General features: G+C 52.8%; 1 protein-coding gene across 2 annotated transcripts; it reads right to left on the reverse strand.

Annotated features, from left to right (window-relative positions):
- Positions 1–741: 741 nt before the first annotated feature.
- RNF146 (ring finger protein 146) lies at positions 742–22,223 on the reverse strand. 2 transcript variants are annotated; one of them, XM_054174095.1, is made up of 4 exons: positions 22,118–22,223; positions 9,412–9,568; positions 5,322–5,387; positions 742–2,500 (listed from the first exon to the last, which is right to left on the reverse strand). In XM_054174095.1, exon 4 carries the CDS (start codon positions 2,497–2,499, stop codon positions 1,474–1,476), a length of 1,026 nt encoding a protein of 341 aa, XP_054030070.1. In that variant the 5' UTR covers position 2,500; positions 5,322–5,387; positions 9,412–9,568; positions 22,118–22,223; the 3' UTR covers positions 742–1,473. The 2 variants fall into 2 exon arrangements, with proteins under 2 accessions (XP_054030070.1, XP_054030071.1); XM_054174096.1 differs by lacking the exon at positions 5,322–5,387.
- Positions 22,224–27,528: the final 5,305 nt, after the last annotated feature.

Genomic DNA, 27,528 nt, shown 5'->3' on the forward strand with positions numbered 1-27,528 from the left:
GGGGCAGAGTGCCCTCTCCTGCCCCTGCAGAGCGGAACAGAGGGGCAGAGTGCCCTCTCCTGCCCCGGGGGCTGTGCAGAGCGGAACAGAGGGGCAGTGCCCTCTCCTGCCCTGGGGGCTGTGCAGAGCGGAACAGAGGGGCAGAGTGCCCTCTCCTGCCCCGGGGGCTGTGCAGAGCGGAACAGAGGGGCAGAGTGCCCTCTCCTGCCCCGGGGGCTGTGCAGAGCGGAACAGAGGGGCAGTGCCCTCTCCTGCCCTGGGGGCTCCGCAGAGCGGAACAGAGGAGCAGAGTACCCTCTCCTGCCCCTGCAGAGCGGAACAGAGGAGCAGAGTGCCCTCTCCTGCCCCTGCAGAGCGGAACAGAGGGGCAGAGTGCCCTCTCCTGCCCCGGGGGCTGTGCAGAGCGGAACAGAGGGGCAGAGTGCCCTCTCCTGCCCCCGCAGAGCGGAACAGAGGGGCAGAGTGCCCTCTCCTGCCCTGGGGGCTGCGCAGAGCGGAACAGAGGGGCAGAGTGCCCTCTCCTGCCCCCGCAGAGCGGAACAGAGGGGCAGAGTGCCCTCTCCTGCCCCCGCAGAGCGGAACAGAGGGGCAGAGTGCCCTCTCCTGCCCTGGGGGCTCTGCAGAGCAGAACAGAGGGGCAGGATCCCCTCTCCTGCCCCGGGGGCTCAGGCTGTGTTTCCCCTGGGGTCCCCGCAGCGCGGGGGGCAGGCAGGGCGGGGCCAGAGCCGAGGCTGTTCCTGATAAAAGGTAGTTTTATTAAATTAGAAACTCCGTAACAAAACCGAGACAGATCCAGGAGGAGCTCCAAACCCAAACCTACAGGGGACTAGATGGCCAAAGCCAGCCAGGGTGCCACCAAGAGCGTCTAGGGAAGAGCCTGCCACACAAGTTCAACAGCATTTCTTTGTCATGTCCACTGAGGGAAGGTGAATGACTGCTCTTGTCTAGTAGAAACACATTGGCTTTAAACTCCAAACTCCACATCTATTGGGGGGGGTTTTCCTCACATTTAAATGAAGCATCCCGCTCACACCCAACCTCCTGCCTTCTCCCACGCTGCTTCAGTCTTCAGACACCAATCCATGCAGAAAGCAGTTAAGACACTTAATGCAACAGTCAGGTAATGGAGACAATTCCAAGTTGTACAGCAGATATACATTGGCCAAAAGGGGGCTGAGTATCCTGGGGGGCATTGGGGATGGGGGGGGAAGGAAATGCTACAAAAGAAACACGAGACATTGCCAAGGAAACTGAGCATTGCTAAGCAGCTTTCAAACCACTCACAGCACGACCCAGTTCCCTACAGTTAGAGAGTCTTCCAGCTGAGACACGTTAAGAGACTTTAAGGTTGAAGAGGGCCAAATCTGCTTCTCCCCTTCCCCCCACCCCTCCCACCAGAGCCGCCGCTAGGTTCGAGTGCGCTGCCGGCAGAGGATTCGCAGGGCGAGGCCGGGGGCTGGGAGGGCTCTGGCTTTACACCTCAGTGACCGTGCACTGTCCATCCGGCCTCCTAGACCTGGTGCTGCCCACCCCGCCGCCCGCCGCCGCCTGGCTCGCGCCGGAGTGTCTCTGCTGGCCCGAGGGCAGGCGCTGCCGCAGCGGGGCAGAGGCCTCCTCGCTGTCGCTGCTGGCATCCGACTCGGTCTCCTCCACCGAGGTGTCGGGGGCCGGCACCCTGCCGGAAGAGGAGGACTCGTGGTCTTCTTCTCCCTCTCCCCTGTGACTCCTTTCAGCCATACTGTCTCCATTGAGCTGCAAGTGGGCAAAAGAGTTCTCCAGGGAGTCGCTGGCGTCCGGCGAGGGGCTGGCCGGGCTCAGCGGCTGCCCGTCCAGCGAGGGCAGAGGCCGGGCGGGAACGGCCGCCAGGGGCTGCAGAGCCGCGGCCCCCGGCGCGGCCGTGCTGTCGGCGCCGTCGGCGGAGCTCTCCCGGGCCAGGTTGACGGCGTCGCAGTCCAGCCTCAGCCCGGCCACCCCCTTCTTTGGTATGTCTATGATGTCCCTTTTGATCTTCCGCCGGCGGCCGTGCTCGTTCCGGCGGTACTGCACCATGTTCTCCAGGTCTGCCACGTAGAGGAAGCCGGCGATCAGCATCTCGGTGCTCTTCTTGCCCTTGGAGAAGGCGTCCTCCAGCTCCCTGCTGGTGCGTTCGTCGTACTGCCACCAACCGTTCCGCCCCTCGTAGTACCAAGCGTATTCTCCGTTGCCTCTGCTGGCCGCCTTGAGCTCCTCCGGGGACAGCAAGGTGGGCTTGTCCAGAAAGTCCTCCGGGATCTCCTGCCTGCAGAGGGCGCAGCGCTTGCCCAGCCAGGAGGCTCCCTTGACGCACAGGTAGCAGAAGACGTGGCGGCAGGGCAGGCTGACGGGGTGCACGCAGGTCTGCAGGCAGATGGCGCACTCGGGCACGGCCAGCGCCGGCGCCGCGCCGGCGCACGGCTCGTTGGCCTTCCTGTTGGTGGGCAGCATGTTGACGGAGTGATCGATTTCCCCGCAGCCGGCCATCCTGCGGGTCGAACAGACCGACATCAGTGTGTTGAGCAAGCTCAGCTGCCGCCTAGCAGCACCTCTGACCTCAGCGGCCGGAGCAGCTGCCTTCCTTAAAGTGACCACTGCAGCCCTAACCTGCACAACCTCTTCTGAGACTCATACAACCAGAGAATGGGTTGGGTTGGAAGGGACCTTGAAGATACCTAGTTCCAGCCCCCCTGCCATGGGCAGGGACACCTCCCACCAGCCCAGCTTGCTCAGGGCCTCATCCAACCTGGCACTGAACCTCCCCAGGGAGGGAACATCCACAACCTCCCAGGGCAACCTGTGCCAGTGTCTCCCCACCCTCACTGGAAAGAATTTCTTCCTCATCTCCACTCAATCTCCCCTCTCCCAGCTCAAAGCCATTGCCCCTCAGCCTGTCCCTACAAGCCCCTGTAAAAAGTCCCTCCCCAGCTCTCCTGTGTCCTCCTTCAGGTACTGGAAGGCTGCTCTGAGGCCTCCCTGGAGCCTTCTTCAGGCTGAACAGCCCCAACTCTCCCAGCCTGTCCCCACAGGGATAGATAAAAGTACATCCACTGTGGGGAGAGTTGCTTTTGCTAAGCACCAATCTTTATCAGCTGAATTTTCAGCACATTATCAGGCCAAGTTAGAAAACAAATGTTGGCATCTCCTCTGTTCTTTCCCTGAAGCAGTGCTGATTAATGAACCTCAGCCAGCCAGGCCCTCTGGAGCCTCCTCAGGAGATTTAAAGCAGCTACAGCTCTCTCCCCAAGAGCTGATCTAGCTGCAAACACTGACTTGAGAACAGTCTCTCTTCACACCACTGGTGATCGTCTGCTGAAGGGACTGCCTGGACAGGGCCTCAGACTAGGTGTTCACAGCAGAAATGATGCCTGGCAGCAGCACCTGGCTGCAGGGACCTGGGGGTACTGGTTGACAGCAGCTGAACATGAGCCAGCAGCGTGCCCAGGTGGCCACAAAGGCCAATGGCAACCTGGCCTGCATCAGGAACAGTGTGGCCAGCAGGAGCAGGGAAGTCATTCTGCCCTGGACTCAGCTCTGGTTAGCCCACACCTGGAGTCCTGTGTCCAGTTCTGGGCTCCTCAGTTTAGGAAAGATTTTGAGATGCTGGAAGGTGTCCAGGGAAGGGCAAGGAGGCTGGGGAGGGGTTTGGAGCACAGCCCTGTGAGGACAGGGAGATGGGGATGTTTACTCTTGAGGAGGCTCAGGGGAGACCTTCTTGCTGTGTACAACTCCCTGAAGGGAGGCTGTAGCCAGCTGGGGGTTGGGCTCTTCTCCCAGGCAAGCAGCACTAGAACAAGAAGACACAGACTCAAGCTATGCCAGGGGCAGTTTAGGCTGGAGGTGAGGAAGAAGTTCTTCCCAGAGAGAGAGATTGGCCCTTGGGATGTGCTGCCCAGGGAGGTGGTGGAGTCACCATCCCTGGAGGTGTTTAAGAAGAGCCTGGCTGAGGCACTTGGTGCCTTGGTTTAGTTGATCAGATGGTGCTGGGTGATAGGTTGGACTTGGATGATCTCAAAGGCCTTTTCCAACCTGGTTAATTCTATTCTAGTCATTTTTCAGTCCCCACACCCCCTGGCACCCCATCCCTCCAACTGAGCTCAGGAACAGCCAGAATGCTGCAGACAGAAGCAGGTCTGAAAGCTGAGGTGGCTTTTGCACAAGAGAGCCTGGCTGCTTTTTTTCCCTACACACCAAGTGAGCTCCCTGCTAGTGCTGAGTGCAGCTCAGGGGGACCCACTGCAGCTCAGCAGCAGGAGTGCCACAGAAGGCACACAAACCACGGCTTGAGCAGTCATTGCCTCTGTCTTCCCTGGCTGTATTTCAGTTCTGTCATGAAGGGGCCCTGTAACCCATGGTGAGAAAGCAGAAGACGACAAAACTGTGTCACTTGGGCACTGTGCAGGATTTCAGCTGCTGCAAAACCCTACCCTAAATATGCAAATGCCTTCTCAACTGCATTTTTGCCATGGCAATCTCTCACACTCTGCTGCACGCTCATGTTCCCTTTATGTTCTTGCTTGTTAGCAAGCAAAGCCTCAGAGCAGATCTCAAATGAGGGTGAAGAACCAGCTTGGAGGGATGGGGCCTAAAAAAGTGCCTTTTTTGCCATTTCTATCCCCAAGGAACTCTGATGCTGACAGTCAGCAAAACAGCCTTGCAGTGGAGCTGGGCATTGCTGTACAAGCAGCTAGGAACAGCCCCTGCAAAACCATCACCCTTTAGATGTCAGGAAGCCCAGCCACCTGCTCCAGGGCACTACCACCAACACTGCATCAGATCAGCCCTGGCTTTGTCTAGCTCAGTTATTTTGCTCTCTACAGATCCTTGAAAGGAGGTTGGAGTGAGGTAAGGGTTGGCCTCTTGGCCCTAGGATCAGGTGATAGAACAAGAGGCCATGGCCTCAAATGGTGCCCAGGGGAGGGTTAGGCTGGAGATGAGGAAAAATGTCTTTCACAGAATCACCAAGGTTGGAAGAGACCTCAAAGATCATCGAGTCCAACCTGGCACCCAACACCTCCTGACTAAACCATGGCACCAAGGGCCACATCCAATCCCCTCTTGAACACCTTCACTGCAAGAGTGGTCAGGGACTGGAACAGGTTGCCCAGGGAGGTGGTGGGGTCCCCAGCCCTGGAGGTGGTCAAGAAACCTGTGGCCATGGCACTCAGGGGCATGGTTTAGTGGCCATGGTGGTGTTGGGTGGCTGGTTGGACTGGATGAGCTTAGAGAGCTTTGCCAGCTAAGCCAATGCTATGGTTCTGTGCAGAGCCTGCTGTGGTGTCATACCCATTGCTAGCAGAAAGTGTTACCTCAGGAGAGCATGCCTGGTGTTACTGCCAACGCCTCTGCTGCTTCACACATCACATCAAGACGTGCTGGGATGAAAACCAAAGAGATTTAGTGCTTCAGTGTCTGTATTTCTCTTCACAATCATGTAGTAAGTGCTGTTTACTTAAAAATGTATTTCTGTGTGCTGTCTGTTCCCTTCCACCACTGCAACTTCCTCTCCAAAGGCCAAGGCCCTTCCTAATCCATTTTTTATCAAATGACTCTTTTGAAAGCTCTACAGCTCAAAGAGAATAGAACAGAACTGACCAGGCTGGGAAAGACCTCAGAGATCATCCAGTCCAACCTATCACCCAGCACCATCTCATCAACTCAACCCTGGCACCAAGCACCCCATCCATTCTCCTCCTAAACACCTCCAGGGATGGGGACTCCACCACCTCCCTGGGCAGCACATTCCAGTGGCCAGTCTCTCTTGCTGGGAAGAACTTTCTCCTCACCTCCAGCCTAAACTCCCCCTGGCACAGCTTGAGACTGTGTCCTCTTGTTCTGCTGCTGGGTGCCTGGGAGAAGAGACCAACCCCCAGCTGGCTACAACCTCCCTTCAGGGAGTTGGAGAGAGCAAGAAGGTCTCCCCTGAGCCTCCTCTTCTGCAGGCTAAGCAACCCCAGCTCCCTCAGCCTCTCCTCCCAGGGCTGTGCTCCAGACCCCTCCCCAGCTTTGTTGCCCTTCTCTGGACACCTTCCAGCAACTCAACATCCTTCCTAACCTGAGGAGCCCAGAACTGGACACAGGACTCCAGGTGTGGCCTAACCAGTGCTGAGCACAGGGCAGAATGACCTCTCTGCTCCTGCTGGCAGGGAGGGAATACTTTTTTCCTGTCACAGTTCAGACCAACCCAGCTGGCAATCAAACACAGCCATTCACTCACTCTATCCCCTGCCCCTCTGGTGGGATGGGGAGATAAAAATACAGCAGGAGGATGAAGAGCTGAGGCAAAAGGACCTCTTGGTCCTTAAGGTCATGGGCAGAAGCCAGACCTGACTTAGAGAAAAAGGCTCAATTGACTTGAAACCACCACCAACTTAACCAATTGAATAGAGTACAATGATGAGAGGTACAACTAGACCTTAAACCCACCTTCCTCTCACCCCTCCCTTCTTCAGGGGCTCAGCTCTGCTCTCCAGTTCTCTACTTCCTCCTCACCAGAGGCACAGGCAGATGTGGATGGGGGTTTCAGTCAAGTTTGTCACTTGGCTCTGCTCCTTGCTCCTCAGGGGGAGGACTCCTCACACTCTTCCCCTACCCAAGTGTGGGTCCCTTCCACAGGGTGTAGTCTACCCTGTGACAAACTGCTCCAGTGTGGGCTTCCCTTGGAGTCAGGGCCTTCCCCAGGCACATCCACCTGCTCTGGGTCCTCCACAGGCTGCAGGTGGGCAGGTGCCCCACCATTAACCTCCATGGGCTGCAAGACCTTAGCCTGCTCATTCCTGGGGAGGAAATCTCTGCAACATCACCTCCCCCACCTTCCTCCACTGACCCTGATGTCCACAGAGTGGTTTCTCTCACATCCCCCACCTCTCCAAGACAAAAGAAGTTGTCCAGCAGGTTGTAACCCTCTTCAGTATGTTCTCACTGAGCCACTCTCACCACTGCTGACTGGTTCAGCCTTGTCCCCAGAGGTGGGTCCCACTTGGGAGCTGGGGATGTCTCCAGAAGCTTCTTGCAGGAGCCACCCACGTGGCTGCCCCCTGTGCTAACAACCCCCTGCCAGACACAAGCCCACCACACTGCAGCAGCACACAGCTGTGCCCCCCTATGTTTGGTTGACATCTGAATTCCTTCCTCTGGGGCTTGCAGACAGATCTGCACAGTGGCTCTCAGAGCAGCACACCAGCCACAGCCCTGCCTGCCTCCTGGGAACTTTTGTCTTTGCACTGCACAGGGCACACCTAGCAGCAGGATTTTTACACCAAAACTAGAGGTTAATGATGAGAAGCTTATCAGAAAAGAGGGGGGAGGAGAAGCTACTGAGGGTTCAGAGTGCAGGGAATTCAGGTATTGATCAGCCTGCACTAACCTGAGGCTGAGGGAAAGGCTCTGAATGCTCAGGTGCCCTGACACTGAGCTCCTCCTGTGCAAAGAGGCTGACAGGCAGCAGAGATTTGCACTCCCATGCTCCAGTTTTACAAAGGGCTGCTTGTCCCTGAATGCACTCTGGGAGGTTCCCCTTTCCAGAGTCAAAAGATTAAAGCAACCTGCAGATAAGTAACTTTGATCCAAGCTGCCTCTTGCAGGCCAGGATTCTGGAGGGGATCAGAATGCAGTGCTGGGATCACAAATGCAAGGCAGCCTGGCAAAGCAAATGCTGACACCATGCTGCAAGCAGAGAAATGCCAAGGTTTGAGCTGGGCATCAACAGGTCACACATTCATTGGAGGGCTCTGAGAGTCCTTTCTAGACAGGCCATGAACAGAAAGGAGGGAATGCCTTCTCTCTTCATCCCTCTGTGGTTTTTAATGACTTGGAGGAAAAATGTCTGTGTGAAATGAATAGAGCTGGAGGAGCAAACCCTTATCTCTGAGCAAGTGCTGCCCTGCAACATAAAACTCTTCCAAGATAAGCACAACTGCAGCTGCATGTGCTCAGAATGCAGGACAATCATGCACTTGAAGATCCCTGTCAGCTCAAGGGATGCTGTCTCAAGTTTGGGCGTGAAAGGGAGAGCCTAATTAATACTTCTTTGCTTTACCTTTTTAGGTATCAAATCTAGGGCCTTGGCTTGGTTGCAAGTTGAGGATGGACACACAGATTTTTATTGAAGAGCTGCTCCTTCAGAAAGGAAGGAAACCATCTAGGGAGTGCTCAGTCTGCTGTGTTATGGCCCTGGAAGCACTTTCATTACAACTCTGTGGTGGTAAGAGTGAAACAAAATGGACCACAGGCTGCTGCTCCTGAAATCAGGGGCAGGATGTTATAACAAGCTCTCATCAAGGAAGGCTTCACATGGTCACTGGTATCAAGGAAGGCTTCACACTGTAACTCTTATCTAACAGCAAAGCTCTGGGTTTTCATAGAAGCATAGAATTGTCAGGGGTGGAAGGGACCTCAAGGCTCAGCCACTTCCAACCCCCCTGCCATGGCCAGGGACACCTCACACTACAGCAGGTTGCTCACAGCCACCTCCAGCCTGGCTGCAAACACCTCCAGGCAGGAGGCTGCCACCACCTCCCTGGGCAGCCTGTGCCAGGCTCTCACCACCCTCATGGGGAGCAACTTCTTCCTAACTTCCAAACTCAATCTACCCATTTCTAGTTTTGCTCCATCCCCCCAAGTCCTGTCACTCCCTGACACCCTCAACAGTCCCTGCCCAGCTTTCTTGGAGTCCCCTTCAGATCCTGGAAGGCCACAATTAGGTCTCCTTGGAGCCTTCTCCTCTCCAGACTGAACAGCCCCAACTCCCTCAGTCTGTCCTCATAGCAGAGCAGCTCCAGCCCTCTGCTCATCCTCGTGGCCCTTCTCTGGACACCTTCCAGCACCTCCAGATCCTTCCTGGCACAGAGGCTCCAGAACAGGACACAGTACTCCAGGTTTGGTCTCACCAGAGCGGTGTAGAGGGGGAGAATCCCCTCCCTGGCCCTGCTGGCTATGCTTCTCTTGTTGCAGCCCAGGATGTGATTTGCTTTCTGGGCTGCAAGTGCTCCCTGCTGGCTCCTGTTGAGCTTCTCATCCCCCAGCACCCCCAAGTTCTTTTCTTCAGGGCTGCTCTCCAGCCAGTCCCTGCCCAGCCTGTATCAGTGCTTGGGATTGCCCTGAGCCAGCTGCAGGACCTTGCCCTTGGTCTTGCTGAACCTCATGAGGCTGTCATGGGCTCAGCTCTGCAGCCTGTCCAGGTCCCTCTGGATGGATCCCTTCCCTCCAGCTGTCAGCAGCACCACACACCTTGGTGTCATCAGCAACCCTGCTGAGAGAGCACTCAGTGCCTCTGTCCATGCTGCCAACAGAGATGTTAAACAAGGCTGGCTTAGGAGAGCTGGGTTCCCTTGAGTAACCTCTGGAGGTGGAAATATTATATGATTGAACAGTTAGGGTAAAACTTCATCAAACTCTTACCTCCTCTGAAGAATGGCTACTGGAGCATGCCACAAGACTGGAAGGTGCTCTCTTCAGATGTCTGCAGCTAGGGTGGCAGGGCCTCTGTCCCAGGGCTGGCTCATTCCTCACTTGTCTTGCTCAACAGCACTCTGCAGCCTTTCAGCTTCCCTGCACACTGATGGGGAACAAAGGACACCACCATCACAGTGCTGCACAGAGGTACCAGCAAACACCTTGCAATGCCATGGTCCTGCTGTACCTGATGCAGGCTGGGTGCTGTTCAAGATCCTCAGATTCTGGGCTGGGGTTGGGTTTGTGTTTTGCAATGATCAATCATGGCCCACAGTTTCCTGTGACTGCATCACAGAGCGGTTTGGGTTGCAAGGGACCTTAAAGATCACAGAGCCACCAAGGTTGGAAGAGACCTCAAAGATCATCAAGTCCAGCCTGTCACCACAGACCCCATGAGTAAACCATGGCTCCAAGTGCCACATCCAATCCCCTCTTGAACACCTCCAGGGATGGGGACTCCACCACCTCCCTGGGCAGCACATTCCAAAGGCTAACAACTCTCTCAGTGAAGAACTTTCTCCTCACCTCGAGTCTAAACCTCCCCTGGCACAGCTTGAGACTGTGTCTTCTTGTTCTGCTGCTGGGTGCCTGGGAGAAGAGATCAACCCCCTCCTGGCTACAACCTCCCTTCAGGGAGTTGTAGAGAGCAATGAGGTCTCCCCTGAGCCTCCTCTTCTGCAGGCTAAGCAACCCCAGCTCCCTCAGCCTCTCCTCACAGGGCTGTGCTCCAGACCCCTCCCCAGCCTCCTTGCCCTTCTCTGGACACCTTCAAGTCTCTCAATGTCCTTCTTAAACTGAGGAGCCCAGAACTGGACACAGGACTCAAGGTGTGGCCTAACCAGTGCTGAGCACAGGGCACAAGGACTTCCCTGCTGCTGCTGGCCACACTGTTCCTGATGCAGGCCAGGATGCCATTGGCCTTCTTGGCCCCCTGGGCACACTGCTGGTTCATGCTTAGGCAGCTGGCAATCAGCACCCCCAGGTCTCTCTCTGGCTGCTCTCAGCCACTCTGACCCCAGCCTGTAGCTCTGCCTGGGGTTGTTGTGGCCAAAGTGCAGCACCTGGCACTTGGACTTGTTGAATGCCATCCTGTTGGCCTCTGCCCATCTGTGCAGCCTGGCAAGGTCCCTCTGCAGAGCCCTTCTGCCCTCTAACAGATCAAGTCCTGCCCCCAGCTTGGTGTCATCTGCAAATTTACTGCTGATGGACTCAATGCCCTCATCCAGATCATCACTGAAGATGTTAAAGAGGATGGGGCCCAGCACTGCTCCCTGGGGCATACCACTGGTGCCTGGCTGCCAGCTGGCTGTGGCACCATTCACCACCACTCTCTGGGCTCAGCCTCCAGCCAGTTCCTAACCCTAATCATCCAGTTCACCCCCTCCCTGCTTTGGGCAGGGACACCTCCCCCTCAACCTGGTTGATCTTTGTCTGAAGTATTACAAAAGGCAATTACCTCAAACCAAAAGGAGCTGAGGGCTCATTTCCATATAGGAACCATGTAGACAGGAGGAGAAACAAGCCCAAAGTCAGGAGCATGTTGTGTTCATGCAAATGTAACCTTTCCTAAGTGACTCCTTACAGGCAGAGAGTTTAAAAAGTCACAATGCCTTCCTCACCCTCTGGATACAACATTCATCTCAAGAGTTCCACAGGACTACCTAGGCTTCTGTGCTGCCTCTCAACAGGGGCTGGTATCAGATCATCCAGGAGAAAACAGTGCATGCAAACAACTGATTTCCCTGAGGTCCTCTCCATATTTCATAGTCATGGAACAGTCTGGGTTGGAAGGGAACTTAAAGATCATCTAGTTTCAACCCCCCCTGCCATGGGCAGGGACCAGGTTGCTCATCCAATGTGGCTTTGACTACTCAAGCACTCTGTAGCTCAGAGCCTTGCATCCCTGCCCTCTTTTTCTGAGATCACAGGGGGTCTGGAGCACAGCCCTGTGAGGAGAGGCTGAGGGAGCTGGGGTTGCTTAGCCTGGAGAAGAGGAGGCTCAGGGGAGACCTTCTTGCTCTCTCCAACTCCCTGAAGAGAGGTTGTAGACAGGTGGGGGTTGGTCTCTTCTCCCAGGCACCCAGCACCAGAACAAGAGGACACAGTCTCAAGCTGCACCAGGAGAGGTTTAGGCTGGATGTTAGGAAGAAGTTCTTCCCAGAGAGAGAGATTGGCCATTGGAATGTGCTGCCCAGGGAGGTGGTGGAGTCACCATCACTGGAGGTGTTTAAGAAGAGCCTGGATGGGGTGCTTGGTGCCATGGTTTAGTTGACTAGCTGGTGTTGGGTGATAGGTTGGACTTGATCTCTGAGGTCTTTTCCAAGCTGGTTAATCCTATTCTATTCATCTCATGAATGAAGCTCAGAATCCTTCACCACTCCTCTTTACTAACCTACATCTGTGTGTCCTCATAGCAGCTTAGAAACAAACTCTATGACCCAGATTTGATACTGAGGGTAAACAAACAAAGGATTAATTAGGCTCTTCCCTCCTTTCTTCATAAAGTGTGGATGGGCTCTGGAATAAATTCATGCCCTCTTCTACAGAGATAGCAGGGATGCAGCTCAACCTTCACACCTCAACATGCCCCTCTGCAGCCCAGCAGGTAATGGCAGTCACAATACACTTAGCAGATGGCACCAACCAGGACCTGAGCTGAGTCATTTCACAGATACACAATCAGCACTGGAAACCAGGAGCCTCTAACAAACACCTAGGGGACTCTACAGTGGGGAAGCAGCAATCTGCAAACTCAGAGAGGGCTGAGGGGCCTTATACCCTTAACAGGAAGGTCTTGACCAAAAAGAGCCACCCCTGGTTACAGAAAGCACCTGGGAATCCTCTGTAAAAGACTGACCAGCCCTAGAGTTCTTAGAATAGAATGAACCAGGTTGGAAAAGACCTCAGAGATCATCAAGTCCAACCTGTCACCTAACACCATCTAATAAACTCAACCATGGCACCAAGGACCTCATCCAGGCTATTCTTAAACACCTCCAGGGATGGGGACTCCACCACCTCCCTGGGCAGCACATCCCAGTGGCCAATCTCTCTCTCTAGGAAGAACTTCTTCCTCACCTCCAGCCTAAACCTCCCCTGGCACAGCTTGAGACTGTGTCCTCTTGTTCTGGTGCTGCTTGCCTGGGAGAAGAGACCAACTCCCAGCTGGCTACAACCTCCCTTCAGGGAGTTGTAGAGAGCAAGGAGGTCTCCCCTGAGCCTCCTCTGCTGACAGACATGGTTTGGCACCAGGCTTGGTCAGAGAGTGATTGGACTCAAGGATCTTAAAGGTCTTTTCCAACAAAATGATTCTGTGATCCTTAAGCATTTTGAGCAAGGGATTGCAGCTGCTGCAGAACACTACACACAAATGATACAAAGCAGGCTTGAGAATGTTTTGTAGGGCCCCTCACTCCAAGGAGGACATGTCCAGAGAAGGGCAACAAAGACAGTGAAGGGTCTGGAGAGCCTGCCTGGTGAGGAGCAACTGAGGAAATTGGGGTTGTTTAGCCTGGAGGAGGCTGTCAGGAGACCCCACTGCACCCCACAGCTCCCTGACAGGAGGCTGGAGCCAGGTGGGGGTTGGTCTTTTCTCCCCAGTATGAAGTGGCAGAATGAGAGGAAACTGCCTGGAAGTGTGCCAGGGGAGGGTCAGGTTGGAGATTAGGAAACATTACTGGGGGAGTGGTCAGGCCTTGGACCAGGCTGCCCAGGAAGTGATGGAGTCACAGTCCCTGAAGCCCTTCAATAAACCTGCAGCCATGGCAGCCGCGGCTCGATGGCCACGCCGCTGTCGGGCTGGAGGTTGGACTCTTATCAGCTTGGAGGCCTTCTCCAGCTGAAACAATCCTGTGCTTTAATTTGCTGAAGGGAAGAACCATCTCAGTACAGAGTGCAGATCAGACATGAACAGAGTCACAGTATCACCAAGGCTGGAAGAGATCACAAAGATCATCAAGTCCAACCTGGCACCACAGACCTCAAGACTCACCAAGTGCCACATCCAATCCCCTCTTGAACACCTCCAGGGATGGGGACTCCACCACCTCCCTGGGCAGCACATTCCAATGCCTAACAACTCTCTCTGGGAAGAACTTCCTCCTCACCGCTAGCCTAAACTTCCCCTGGCACAGCTTGAGACTGTGTCCTCTTGTTCTGCTGCTGGCTGCCTGGGAGAAGAGACCAACCCCCTCCTGGCTACAACCTCCCTTCAGGGAGTTGCAGAGAGCAAGAAGGTCTCCCCTGAGCCTCCTCTTCTCCAGGCTGAGCAACCCCAGCTCCCTCAGCCTCTCCTCACAGGGCTGTGCTCCAGACCCCTCCCCAGCCTCCTTGCCCTTCTCTGGACACCTTCAAGTCTCTCAATGTCCTTCTGAAACTGAGGGGCCCAGAACTGGACACAGGACTCAAGGTGTGGCCTAACCAGTGCTGAGCACAGGGCACAAGGACTTCCCTGCTCCTGCTGGCCACACTGTTCCTGATGCAGGCCAGGATGCCCTTGGCCTTCTTGGCCACCTGGGCACACTGCTGGCTCATGTTTAGGCAGCTGTCAATCAGCAAAGTCAAGCCCAGCCAAGGAGTGGTAAGCCCCTGAAAGGCCCTGGAGCCTTCAGCATTCCACCTGCTGTGCTGGAGCCCTTCATCAAAGCACCCAGCTCTGCTGAGCAGCATCAGAGTGCAAGGTGCAGATGACTGCAGGCAGACACATTGCTCAAGCACGTTCTTCTCATTGTAGCTGAGCTGCCTGTACCATCCCATGCAGCTATTTTTAGAGAGAGCTCCCAAGGGAAAAACACAGACATGACCAAGCCTATCCACACCTTCTCTGCCCTCATCCTTCTGGCAGCTTCCCCCTTCTTCACACATCAATCTGAAGCCACCAGCTGGAATCACATTCGGTTTTGGGCTCCTCTGATCCACTGAAGACAAGATACTATGTGTGCTATGATCAAAGAGACACTTGCAACAAGCTTGATGCCGTGGGTGTGGTGTTCCAGCCTTCATCTTAGGAGCTGCCTTCTTGTTACTTCAGCAGCTATCACTTGAAGCCTTTTATCTACTACCTCTTGCAATCCACTACCAGAGGCAGCACACTCACAACATCATTGTACAACACTACACATCTAGAGGCTGCCCAGGGAGGTGGCTGAGTCCCCAGCCCTGGAGATACAATAGGATAGGATAGAATAGGATAGACCAGACCAGACCAGGTTGGAAAAGACCTTTGAGATCATCAAGTCCAACTATCACCCAGCACCATCTAATCAACTAAACCATGGCACCAAGGGCCTCATCCAATCCCCTCCTGAACACCTCCAGGGATGGGGACTCCACCACCTCCCTGGGCAGCACATCCCAATGGCTAACAACTCTCTCAGTGAAGAACTTTCTCCTCACCTCCAGCCTAAACCTCCCCTGATGCAGCTTGAGACTGTGTCCTCTTGTTCTGCTGCTTGTTGCCTGGGGGAAGAGACCAAACCCCACCTGGCTACAACCTCCCTTCAGGGAGGTGGAGAGAGCAATGAGGTCTCCCCTGAGCCTCCTCTTCTCCAGGCTAAGCAACCCCAGCTCCCTCAGCCTCTCCTCACAGGGCTGTGCTCCAGAACTCTCCCCAGCTTTGCTGCCCTTAGTTATATTCAAGGTGAGGCTCCACAGGGCTCTGGGCTACCTGATCTAGTTGAGGATGCCCCTGCTGACTGCAGAGGGGCTTGGACTAGATGACCTCTGGAGGTCCTTTCCAACCCAGACCATTCTGTAAGACACTTGACTGTGCTGTAGAGAGGGGAGAAAAAGGTAGGGTCAGTTCTGGCAGATGGTTTAGGCAATCAAAATGCACAGATTCAAGGTGTGTAATTATAGCTGGAAGAATCCACAAAGGGCATAATTATGGGATGATGATGCTGAGGCAACTTTCTAACTGCTGCAAAGCTCTTCAAAAGAAGCAGTTCACAAAGTGACTTCAGCTAACCTCTGCATTTCCTGACATTGTTATTTAATAAGCCAGGCTTGGAACTTGTACTGAACAGGACAAAAGGCCCTTGTGGTTAACTACACACCCCCCCCAGCCTGCTCTGGATGATGACTCCTCCTGGAAAGTGGCTAAGAGCCGTGTTCTATAGCCAGAAATTACTTTGCTGTGCTAGAAGAGCAGGGAGTGTGCATAGTGAGAGCTATCTGCAGCAGCCTGCAAGCATCCCTTCCTTCTGCACACTCCCCAGATCCAGGCATCCCATCACACACTGATTCTGAACCTCAGTCAAGATGCAGCAGCAGCAGGAGGACGACTCCACTGATCAGGAGCATGAGGTGACAGTGGGGAACATCTCCTCACTCAGCATGTAACTGCTCTGTCTGTCCCCTAGAAAGCCTCTCAGGATGCTTGCTGGGAGAAGCCACATCTGCTCCTTTAATCCAGCTTTAAGATGTTCACATGGTGGACTTCCTACCAGGATGATGGGGGGACTGGTTGACAGCAGGCTGAACATGAGCCAGCAGTGTGCCCAGGGGGCCAAGAAGGCCAAGGGCATCCTGGCCTGCATCAGGAACAGTGTGGCCAGCAGGAGCAGGGAAGTCCTTGTGCCCTGTGCTCAGCACTGCTGAGGCCACACCTTGAGTCCTATGTCCAGTTCTGGGCTCCTCAGTTAGGAAAGATGTTGAGTTGCTGGAAGGTGTCCAGAGAAGGGCAAGGAGGCTGGGGAGGGGTCTGGAGCACAGCCCTGTGAGGAGAGGCTGAGGGAGCTGGGGTTGCTTAGCCTGCAGAAGAGGAGGCTCAGGGGAGACCTTCTTGCTCTCTGCAACTCCCTGAAGGGAGGCTGTAGCCAGGTGGGGGTTGGTCTCTTCTCCCAGGCACCCAGCAGCAGAACAAGAGGACACAGTCTCAAGCTGTGCCAGGGGACATTTAGGCTGGAGGTGAGGAGAAAGTTCTTCCCAGCAAGAGAGACTGGCCATTGGAATGTGCTGCCCAGGGAGGTGGTGGAGTCACCATCCCTGGAAGTGTTTGGGAGGAGACTGGATGGGGTGCTTGGTGCCATGGTTTAGTTGATTAGACAGTGTTGAGTGATAGGTTGGACTTGATGATCTCAAAGATCTTTTCCAATCTGGTTAATTCTATTCTATTTAAAACACCTCCAGGGATGGGGATTCAACCACCTCCCTGGGCACCTGTGCCAGTCTGTGAGAAACCTTTCAGGGACAAAGTTTCCTCTAATATTAAACCTAAGCTCTCCTGGTGCAGCTTGAGACCATTCCTTCTCATGCTGTCACTAGGGAGAAGAGATCAACAGCCACATTTGAGCTCTGCCTCAAATGAAGATGATCTCAACTCCTGCAACTCTGTACAGATTACTTTGAAGCAGCTATCACAAATCATCCTTTTCCCCTGTCACAGGCTGAAAGCTCAGCACCTACAGCATTACTGCAGAAGAGCAAATAACCCTTCTGTCACTAAATACTGGGGCTTTTCCATCAAGCTCCCTAACTCATAACTCAATGATTGGGGTGAAAGGAGAGGAAAGATGGGTGAGAGAGAAAGAGAAGGGTGAAAGGAGAGGAAGGATGGGTGAGAGAGGGAGAAAGAGAAGGGTGAAAGGAGAGGAAGGATGGGTGAGAGAGGGAGAAAGAGAAGGGTGAAAGGAGAGGAAAGATGGGTGAGAGAGAGAGGAAGAGAAGGGTGAAAGGAGAGGAAGGATGGGTGAGAGAGAGGAAGAGAAGGGTGAAAGGAGAGGAAGGATGGGTGAGAGAGGGAGAAAGAAGGGTGAAAGGAGAGGAAGGATGGGTGAGAGAGGGAGAAAGAAGGGTGAAAGGAGAGGAAGGATGGGTGAGAGAGGGAGAAAGAGAAGGGTGAAAGGAGAGGAAGGATGGGTGAGAGAGGGAGAAAGAGAAGGGTGAAAGGAGAGGAAGGATGGGTGAGAGAGGGAGAAAGAGAAGGGTGAAAGGAGAGGAAAGATGGGTGAGAGAGAGAGGAAGAGAAGGGTGAAAGGAGAGGAAGGATGGGTGAGAGAGAGAGGAAGAGAAGGGTGAAAGGAGAGGAAGGATGGGTGAGAGAGAGAGGAAGAGAAGGGTGAAAGGAGAGGAAGGATGGGTGAGAGGGAGAAAGAAGGGTGAAAGGAGAGGAAGGATGGGTGAGAGAGAGAGGAAGAGAAGGGTGAAAGGAGAGGAAGGATGGGTGAGAGAGGGAGGAAGAGAAGGGTGAAAGGAGAGGAAGGATGGGTGAGAGAGGGAGAAAGAAGGGTGAAAGGAGAGGAAGGATGGGTGAGAGAGGGAGGAAGAGAAGGGTGAAAGGAGAGGAAGGATGGGTGAGAGAGAGGAAGAGAAGGGTGAAAGGAGAGGAAGGATGGGTGAGAGAGGGAGAAAGAAGGGTGAAAGGAGAGGAAGGATGGGTGAGAGAGGGAGGAAGAGAAGGGTGAAAGGAGAGGAAGGATGGGTGAGAGAGAGAGGAAGAGAAGGGTGAAAGGAGAGGAAGGATGGGTGAGAGAGGGAGGAAGAGAAGGGTGAAAGGAGAGGAAGGATGGGTGAGAGAGGGAGGAAGAGAAGGGTGAAAGGAGAGGAAGGATGGGTGAGAGAGAGAGGAAGAGAAGGGTGAAAGGAGAGGAAGGATGGGTGAGAGAGGGAGGAAGAGAAGGGTGAAAGGAGAGGAAGGATGGGTGAGAGAGGGAGAAAGAGAAGGGTGAAAGGAGAGGAAGGATGGGTGAGAGAGGGAGAAAGAGAAGGGTGAAAGGAGAGGAAGGATGGGTGAGAGAGAGAGGAAGAGAAGGGTGAAAGGAAAGGAAAAGAGAGGGTTCTGCCCTTCCCTAGAACTTGCCACAAAGCAGACACTCTTGTGTGGAAAGAAGGAAGGTGGCTGGTTGTGTTTAAACAGGAAAATGATGTCCCTCCTGTCTGACAGTGCTGCTGTGGCAATATAGGCTGAGCTCAGGGCACTGAGCCTATTGGGGAGTTTTTATTAGCAGTCCCTGGGCATTGGGTAGCACAACAGACAAAAACCCCTCACTGTTCCCTGTCCTTACCTACCTTTCTACTCCTTAACCTTAGAATATAGGCAATAATCGCTGACTGTGATGATGCTTCAGGCTGCCCTATAACTCCTTATCCTTTGCTATTACACAGTCACAGGAAAATAACCTTTCTGTTTGGGGTAGATCTGGAAGTGCACCACAGAAGCATAGGCAAGTGCAGAGCAGTCACCCATTTTGGGGCTGAACTGCTCCATGGTTATGCAAAATGAGGCTGCTCTCCTACAGCACTGCAGCACTGAATCTGTGCTCTGAGCATTCCAATTCAGTTAACACACCAAAATGTTAGCTCCTCACTCAAGGGCCAGGACATTGTGTGGGGGAAATGAAGCACAACTCGGCTCAAGTTATCAATGCTTAAGAAAAATTAAGGACAAGAACATCCCTTGAAGGTGTCCAGAGAAGGGCAAGGAGGCTGGGGAGGGGTCTGGGGCACAGCCCTGTGAGGAGAGGCTGAGGGAGCTGGGGTTGCTTAGCCTGCAGAAGAGGAGGCTCAGGGGAGACCTTCTTGCTCTCTCCAACTCCCTGAAGGGAGGTTGTAGCCAGGTGGGGGTTGGTCTCATCTCCCAGGCACCCAGCAGCAGAACAAGAGGACACAGTCTCAAGCTGTGCCAGGGAAAGTTTAGGTTCAAGGTGCAGAGAAAGTTCTTCCCAGAGAGTTGTTAGGCATTGGAATGTGCTGCCCAGGGAGATGGTGGAGTCCCCATCCCTGGAGGTGTTCAAGAGGGGCTTGGATGTGGCACTTGGAGCCATGGTTTAGTTGTCAGGAGGTGTTGGGTATTAGGTAATAGCTTGGACTTGATGAACTCTGAGATCTTTTCCAACCTGGTTGATTCTATGATTCACAGTATCACCAAGGTTGGAAGAGACCTCAAAGATCATCCAGTCCAACCTGTCACCCAACACCTCATGACTAGACCATGGCAACAAGTGCCACATCCAGTCCCCTCTTGAACACCTCCAGGGATGGTCACTCCACCACCTCCCATTCCGTACATGGAGATGTGGTTAACATGCACAGAAGAGAGAAAAACAATGAATCTATTCCAACAAAAAGCCTTTTCCACTCCCAGTTCCATGAGTCCACTGTTCAACAGCCTTTAACAATACTGCAATTCCAGCTCTCTAAACAAACAACTCCACTCCATCTAAACCAGGGCAGTGCATTTGGAAGAAAACAGGAACAGAACTCTCCCTCCCTCAGTACAGATTCTGCAGCAGAGCAGTTTAAACAATTGGCTTGTTGATTCACTTGAAAAGAAATTGCAGTACTAACCACACCAGAATATAAAAGCAAGTGCCTGCAAACATTCAATATTTAAGACTTACTCAAAATGAGCAAATCAATAATCAGGCTTCACTGTGTGGTCATTAGTATCACACTGTCATTGTTGAGAGGTGCTTTAGAATAGAATAGAATAAACCAGGTTGGAAGAGAGCTTTGAGATCAAGTCCAACCTATCATCCAACACTATCTAATCAACTAAACCATGGCACCAAACACCCCATCCAGTCTCTTCCTAAGCACCTCCAGTGATGGTGACTCCACCACCTCCCTGGGCAGCCCATTCCCGTGGCCAATCTCTCCTTCTATGAAGAACTTCTTCCTAACATCCAGCCTAAACCTCCCCTGGCACAGCTTGAGACTGTGTCCTCTTGTTCTGGTGCTGCTTGCCTGGGAGAAGAGACCAACCCCTACCTGGCTACAACCTCCCTTTGGGTAGTTGTAGAGAGCAAGAAGGTCTCCCCTGAGCCTCCTCTTCTGCAGGCTAAGCAACCCCAGCTCCCTCAGCCTCTCCTCACAGGGCTGTGCTCCAGACCCCTCCCCAGCCTTGTTACCCTCCCCTGACACCTTCCAGCACATCAACATCTTTAGGAATTATTTAAGTAGCCCACTACCCAGGGGCAGCAGCTCACAAAACTAAACAGGAGTCTATTGTTGGCATCACAGAAGGTGACAGAAGCACAAGGTTTTGAATGCTCTGCTCCCTGCCCTTCAGCCTGTTTGTTCAGTGCAGAAGTGTAAGCACACATCGTTTATGCAACAGTAACAAAACCTCTGCTAGCTTTAGTTCTTAGCACTGAAAAGTCACACTAACATTTAAAACCTCACACTTTTCATTTCATACAATCCTGGAGTCAGTTCGGTTGGGAAAGACCTTTAAGATAATTCAGTCCAACCATTCTCTAGCTCTGCCGAGGCTGCTGCTAAGCCATGTCCCTCAGCACCACACCTCTGCCTCTTGGAAACACCTCCAGGGAGCGGGATTCAACCACCTGCCTGGGAAGCCTGTGCCAGGCTTTTGAGAAACCTTTCAGTGAAGAAGTTTCTTCTACTATTAAACCTAAACCTCCCCTGGTGCAGCTTGAGGCCATTTCCTCTCATCCCATCACTTGTTACTAGGGAGAAGAGACCAAGCCCCACCTCACTGCAACCTCCTTTCAGGGAGTTGTTGAAAGCAATGAGGTCTCCCCTCAGCCTCCTTCTTCTCCAGAACCCAGTTCCCTCTGCCTCTCCTCCCCGGACCTGTTCTCCTGAGCAGAATTTGGCTTCAACCGTTTCCACCTGCATTAAAAACTCGTCTCTTTGGCACGATCTTTCCAGCGGCGGCGACACGCACTGCGCCAAAGGGGCAGCCCTGTCTTCGCGTCCCGTTTTAACGCTCCGAAGGGATGCAATCCCAGCGCCTGAGCCGAGACCACGAAGCACAATGCAACAGCAGCACGACAAACGGCAGTTACCTCTGTTTTACGCGCCCGGTGCTGCGCTCCTAGGGCTGCTCGCACGACTTCCACTCTAGCTCCGCACACCGGTAAGCGAAGCAAGCCGGCTGTGGCGTTTGGAAGCGCACACATCACTCGCGGAGTGGAAGCGGGGCGCTGGTTCGGCACGGGGATTCTGCCACGCGTGACGCCGCCGCGGCCACCGCTCCTGACCTATTTTTACCGCCCAGCAAAATCCAACCTGCAAACCTGGGCCCCGACCCGACACGCAGCGCCCAGCCAGCTCCAGCCGGGCAAAGGGAGGCGAGCCCCAGCGCGGCAGAAGGGACTTGGCGAGGGCCTACGGGAAGCGCCGGCAGGTTCTGTGCTGCCGGCGAGGCGAGGGCCGAGCGGAGGCCGGCGGCGGCTGCCCCGAGAGCTGATGGCCGCCGGCCGAGCGGCCGCCGGTCGCGGCTCCCCGGAGCGCTGAGGGCCGCGGGGCGGGGACGAGCCCCCCCGGCGGAGCACAGGGGCGGCGGGCAGCGCCCAGCGCCGCCGCGGCCCCCACACCCCCCACACCCGTCATGTGACCCGGCGGGCGGGGCGGCTGCCGGCGATTCCCCCCCGCCTCGCTCCGCTCCCTGCTTCCCCTCACCAAAACAATACGGGGCACGGCTCCTCGCCGGGGCGCCTCGGTTGAGGCCCTCGCCGCACCGCGCTGACCGCCGACCTTTTGTTCAGGGCGCACACCCGTGGGGCGAGGCCTCGGCAACCGGCACAGCTCGGCCGCCCGTTCCCCTTCGCCGGCAGTGAAGGGGGGGGCGGGGAGGGGGGAAAGTGGCGACGCCGGTCCCAGACCCGGGCGGCCGCGGAAGGGGGCCGGTGGTGGTTGCGGTGATGGTAGCTGCCTCTCCCCGCCCGCCGTGGCGCCAAGCACTCACCCGCCGGGCCGGCCCGCGCCGCTCTAGCCGCAGCCGTCACCTGCCGCCTCCTCCGGCCCCGCCGCCGGGACAGCGGGGACGCGCTGACGTCACGCGCGAGACAAACGCGGCGCCGTGACGCTACGCAGGGGGAGGGGCGAAGGGGCGGAGCTCACCGCGGCGGGGGGGCTCGTGCCTGACGCCAGTGCGTGACACCGCCTTGCCCCGCCCCCTTTGCGCCGCTGCCATGGCGACGAGGCCTGCACGCAGCCTTGCGTTTCCCTGCCCTTTCGCCCCTTCCTCCTTTTCCCTTCCCTGCCCTTTCCCCCTTTCCTCCTTTTCCCTTCCCTTCCCCCTTCCCTTCCCTTCCCTTCCCTCTCTGAACCCCTCCCCTCCTCTCCTCTCTCCTCTCTCCTCTCTCCTCTCTCCTCTCTCCTCTCTCCTCCTTCTCCTTCTCCTTCTCCTTCTCCTTCTCCTTCTCCTTCTCCTTCTCCTTCTCCTTCTCCTTCTCCTTCTCCTTCTCCTTTCTCCGGAGAGATACTAACTTGCTTGTGCTTGCTGCATTGTTTTGACATTAACTTCTTTGCTTTCTGTCTCTTCTCCCTTTTGCACAGGGGGAGTCAGGGGAAGGCAGGGAAGGAGAGGCTAGCAGCTTCCCCTGGTCAAAGACCACCAAGCTCAGGGGAGACCTTCTTGCTCTCTGCAACTCCCTGCAGGGAGGTTGGAGCCAGGTGGTGGTTGATCTCTTCTCCCAGGCACCCAGCAGCAGAACAATAGAACACAGTCTCAAGCTGTGCCAGGGGAGGTTTAGGCTGGAGGTGAGGAGAAAGTTCTTCCCAGAGAGAGAGATTGGCCACTGGAATGTGCTGCCCAGGGAGGTGGTGGAGTCCCCATCCCAGGAGGTGTTCAAAAAGGGACTGGATGTGGCACTTGGAGCCATGGTTTAGTAGTCATGAGGTGTTGGGTGCCAGGTTGGACTTAATGATCTCTGAGGTCTTTTCCAACCTGATTGATTCTATGATTCTATCTGGGAGCACCAAAGCAAGAAACCAAAGAGTGCAATGCATTGCACCTTGCTGGACTACAGCTGTCAGAAGCCCACAGGTATATCACAGAGCCACAGAATGTGTTGGGTTGGAAGGGACCCTGGAAAGTCACCTTGTCCAACCCCCATGCAGTGTTCAGGGATGTCTTTAAGTAGATCAGGTTGCTGAGGGTCCCATCAAGCCTGACCTTAAATGTCTCCAGGAATGGGGCCTCTCCCACATGGGGCCTCTCCCACATCTCTGGGCACCCTGTGCCAATGTTCCAACCCTCTTACTGCAAGAGCTTCCTCCTTAGGTCTAACCTGAATCTACCCTGCTCTAGATATCCAGCTGACTAGATTGGAATATCTGCTGAAGTTCCAGTAAGATTCTATCTTCCAGAATGTTGCCTGCACTACTGTCAGTCCTTATTACCAGCTCTTGTTGCACTCAGAATGGGAGTTACTCACATATCCTCTTTTTGTGTGTGTGTGCATCTGGTTTTGTCATGAACACATCCAATCTATTTCAGTGATGGCTCCTTTTGTATGCATTACTTCCTACCTGTCTGACTGCAACTGAAACCACCTCATTTATATCTTCCCTACCTCTGCTGGCTTCTGTTTCTCCTTGTTTGTTTTTGCTGTTGTCTACAGTATCATCAATCTGGCATTCATGTCTGCTGCTTGCCACTGAATTATTAATGAATAGAGTGGATTAAAAAGTGGAGATTCACCAGACCAATCCTCACCAGACACCACTTCCCCTGTTGTCTGCAGTGCCACCATTAATATTTTGCTGATGCTTTGCCAACAGATTGCTGTTGATCCATATTTCAGTGTTTCTATTTATAAAGCCTTTCCCCACCCCCCCTGCTTCTTCAGATGTATGTGGTACTATATAAACCCTTTGCAGATATGCCAATGCCTTATATTCACCAAGAGCTCAATCCTTGCTGCACTTGGCACTGTTAAGGAGGGAGGAGAGAAAGCTCTTTTCCTTCTGCTGTGGTTTTGAGTTTATCTCATCTCAAAGCAATTTAGGGAGGCAGTATGGAGAATCCTCAGGGCTGCAGCAAGCAGTAAAGGAGTTGATGGTGTGTGGTATCATGCTGCCCCTTTCCACACTCCTGCCTGCACCTTCAGCAAAGCCTCTGTACCCAACAGAGAAGGTGTCAAGTTGACTATGTGCCCTCCAAGTGGAGAGGTACTCTGGGCTCTTCCATGCTGACAGCCAGAGGAGGCTGTCTGATTAATGCCATGTCTTTACCCCAGTTCCTACCTAATTCTCTGGCCATGGTAGTCCTGGCTCTATAGCCAGGCAAAGACTGCAAGTGCAGTGCCCAAGATGATGTCAAGCAACCAAAGTAACCTTTGCTGCAACTCTCCTGAGAGGCAGTTGAAGTTGTTTCAGCCCTGTACAAAAGGTAAGTTGAGTCCAGAGCCTCATCTTGAGTTTTTAACTTCTGACTAGCTGGAAAGTGTTGAGATCCATGTCTGCTTCAGCAGTCAGCACTGACAACCCTGCTGCACTGTGGCTGAACTGATTTGCAGTCACTATTTGCAGACTCAGACTAGACTAGACTAGACTAGAATAGAAAAGGATAGAATAGAATAAACCAGGTTGGAAGAGACCTTCGAGACCATTGCATCCAACCCATCGTCCAACACCATCTAATCAACTAAACAATGCAACCAAGCACCCTATCAAGTCTCCTCCTGAACACCTCCAGTGATGGTAACTCCACCACCTCCCTGGGCAGCACATTCCAATGGGCAATCACTCTCTCTGTGTAGAATTTCTTCCTAACCTCCAGCCTAGACCTCCCCTGGCACAACTTGAGACTGTGTCCTATTGTTCTGGTGCTGGGTGCCTGGGAGAAGAGACCAACCTCTGCCTGTCTACAACCTCCCTTCAGGTAGTTATAGAGAGCAAGAAGGTCTCCCCTGAGCCTCCTCTTCTCCAGGCTAAGCAGCCCCAGCTCCCTCAGCCTCTCCTCATAGGGCTCCAGACCCCTCCCCAGCTTTGTTGCCCTTCTCTGGACACCTTCCAGCAAGTCAACCTCCTTCCTAAACTGAAGGGCCCAGAACTGGACACAGAACTCAAGGAGTGGCCTAACCAGTGCAGTGTACAGGGGCAGAATGACTTCCCTGCTCCTGCTGGCCACACTGTTCCTGATGCAGGCCAGGATGCCATTGGCCCTCTTGGTTGCCTGGGCACACTGCAGGCTCATGTTCAGCCTACCATTGACCAGTACCCCCAGGTCCCTCTCTGCCTGGCCGCTCTCCAGCCACTCTGACCCCAGCCTGTAGCATTGCATGGGGTTGCTGTGGCCAGCACACAAAAGTGTTAGTTAAGGCCTGAACTGGCTATGAAAATGCAGCTATACCTCATATAATAGTCTTTTGCTTACATAATCTATGTGTGTAGCAACTTCTGCCAAATAAAAAAGCTATTATTTAACAGTTTTGGAAGGGCTGTGCTGCTTCATCATGAGACCCATCCCATTTTCCTTTGAAAACAGAGCATTGAATGATGCTGAGGAGGAGACGTGGGAGAAGAGGAGCTGAGGGTGAGGTCTCCTTCTCAGTTCTCTCAGTCTGTTCCTTTTGCTGGAGCTGGACCCATTCTGCCTGTGAACTCCCAGGGAGAGAGTCTGATTGTTTTGCTTTCATTTAGTGGCAGTAAAAAAATTCCACACAGCATACAAACCAAATTTATTTTATTGCCCCAGTTGGCAGGCAAGGTAAAATTTGCTTCTGCCAATAAGTCAACATTGACTTTTTCCATTACCCCAGCTGTCAGAAGCATATCACAGTGTGTGCTGCTCTTGAATTGAGGGCATCCATATGGTCATGCAGACAAGAAGAAAGAAAAACCTACCACAGAAGGGTTACTGCCTTACAATGCAGTGTGTTTAAATCTTTTAGCCTTCCAGGCAGAGAGTTTCCATGACTGAAACATTCTTTTCCCAACAGTGAATCTTGAGCCTTAGTCTCAAGGCTGCTAGAATCCCTTCCTGTCACTCTTTGCCCAACAGTGAATCTTGTGCCTTAGTCTCCAGGCTGCTAGAATCCCTTCCTGTCATTCTTTTCCCAATAGTGAATGTTGTGCCTTAGTCTCAAGGCTGCTAGAATCCCTTCCTGTCACTCTTTTCCCAACAGTGAATCTTGTGCCTTAGTCTCAAGGCTGCTAGAATCCCTTCCTGTTGGACTTCCTCTCCATCTACAGGGAATATTAATCTTGCATTTGAAAAGTAAAAATAAAATTAAAAAAAAAAAAAAAGAAAAGGGAAGGGGAAAGCAAATGAAAAAGAAACAGAAAGAAAAAATGAAAAGAAAAATTAAAAAGAAAAAAAGAAAAAAATAAAAAGGAAAAATAAACAGAAAAAGAAACAGAAACAGAAAAAGAAAAAGAAAAAAAAGAATGAAAAAGGAAAAGGAAAAAAGAAAAAGGAAAAGAAAAAGGAAAAGAGAAAAAGGGAAATAAAAAGAAAAATAGAAAAAGAAAGGAAAAAGAAAAAATGAAAAAGGAAAAGGAATAAAGAAAAAGAAAAGGAAAAGGAAAAAAGAAAAAGGAAAAGAAAAAGAAAAAGAAAAAGAAAAAGAAAAAGAAAAAGAAAAAGAAAAAGAAAAAGAAAAAGAAAAAGAAAAAATGAAAAAGGAACAGGAATAAAGAAAAAGAAAAGGAAAAGGAAAAAAAGAAAAAGAGCAAAAGGAAAAGGAAAAGCAAAAAGCACAAGAAAAAAAAGAAAAAAGGAAAAAAGAAAAATGAAAAAGAAAGAAAAATAAACAGAAAAGAGAAAAAGGAAAAAGAAGAAAAAAATAAAAGAAGGAAAAAATGAAAATAAAATCAAGAAAAAGGAAAAGTAAAAAGAAAAAAAGTTTAAAAAAAGGAAAAAGAAAGAAAACTAAAAAGAATAAAAAGAAGAAGAAAAAAGAAAAATAAAATAAAAAAAGAAAACAGTAGGAAAAAAGAAAAAAAGAAGAAAAGACAAAGGAAAAAAGTAAAAGAAGAAGAAAAAAGGAAAACAAAAAAGGGAAGAAAAATGAAAATAAAATGAGTGAAGGAAAAAAGAGGAAAAGGAAAATCTCTGGGATCTTCAAGATCATAAAGTTTACCTAAACTACAAGATGACATTTTGGGTTTATTTTGAGTTTGGCCCTGAGTTTAAAATCTGCAGGACTTATATTAACTTAAACCCACACATGAACCATACTCTGTATGTGCAGTGCCCGAAGAGGGCCTGAAAGCAAGCTAGAGAGGGACATCTTGACAAGGCTGGGAGTGACAGGACAAGGGGCAATGGCTTTGAGCTGGACAAGGGGAGACTGAGACTGGAGATGAGGAAGAAATTCTTCCCAGTGAGGGTGGTGAGACACTGGAACAGGTTGCCCAGGGAGGCTG

Source organism: Dryobates pubescens, chromosome 28 (assembly GCF_014839835.1).
Source record: "Dryobates pubescens isolate bDryPub1 chromosome 28, bDryPub1.pri, whole genome shotgun sequence".
NCBI lineage: Eukaryota > Metazoa > Chordata > Aves > Piciformes > Picidae > Dryobates > Dryobates pubescens.

Excerpts from the sequence above, each read along its gene's own strand:
- RNF146 (XM_054174096.1), bottom strand. The coding sequence starts at position 2,499 with ATGGCCGGCTGCGGGGAAATCGATCACTCCGTCAACATGCTGCCCACC.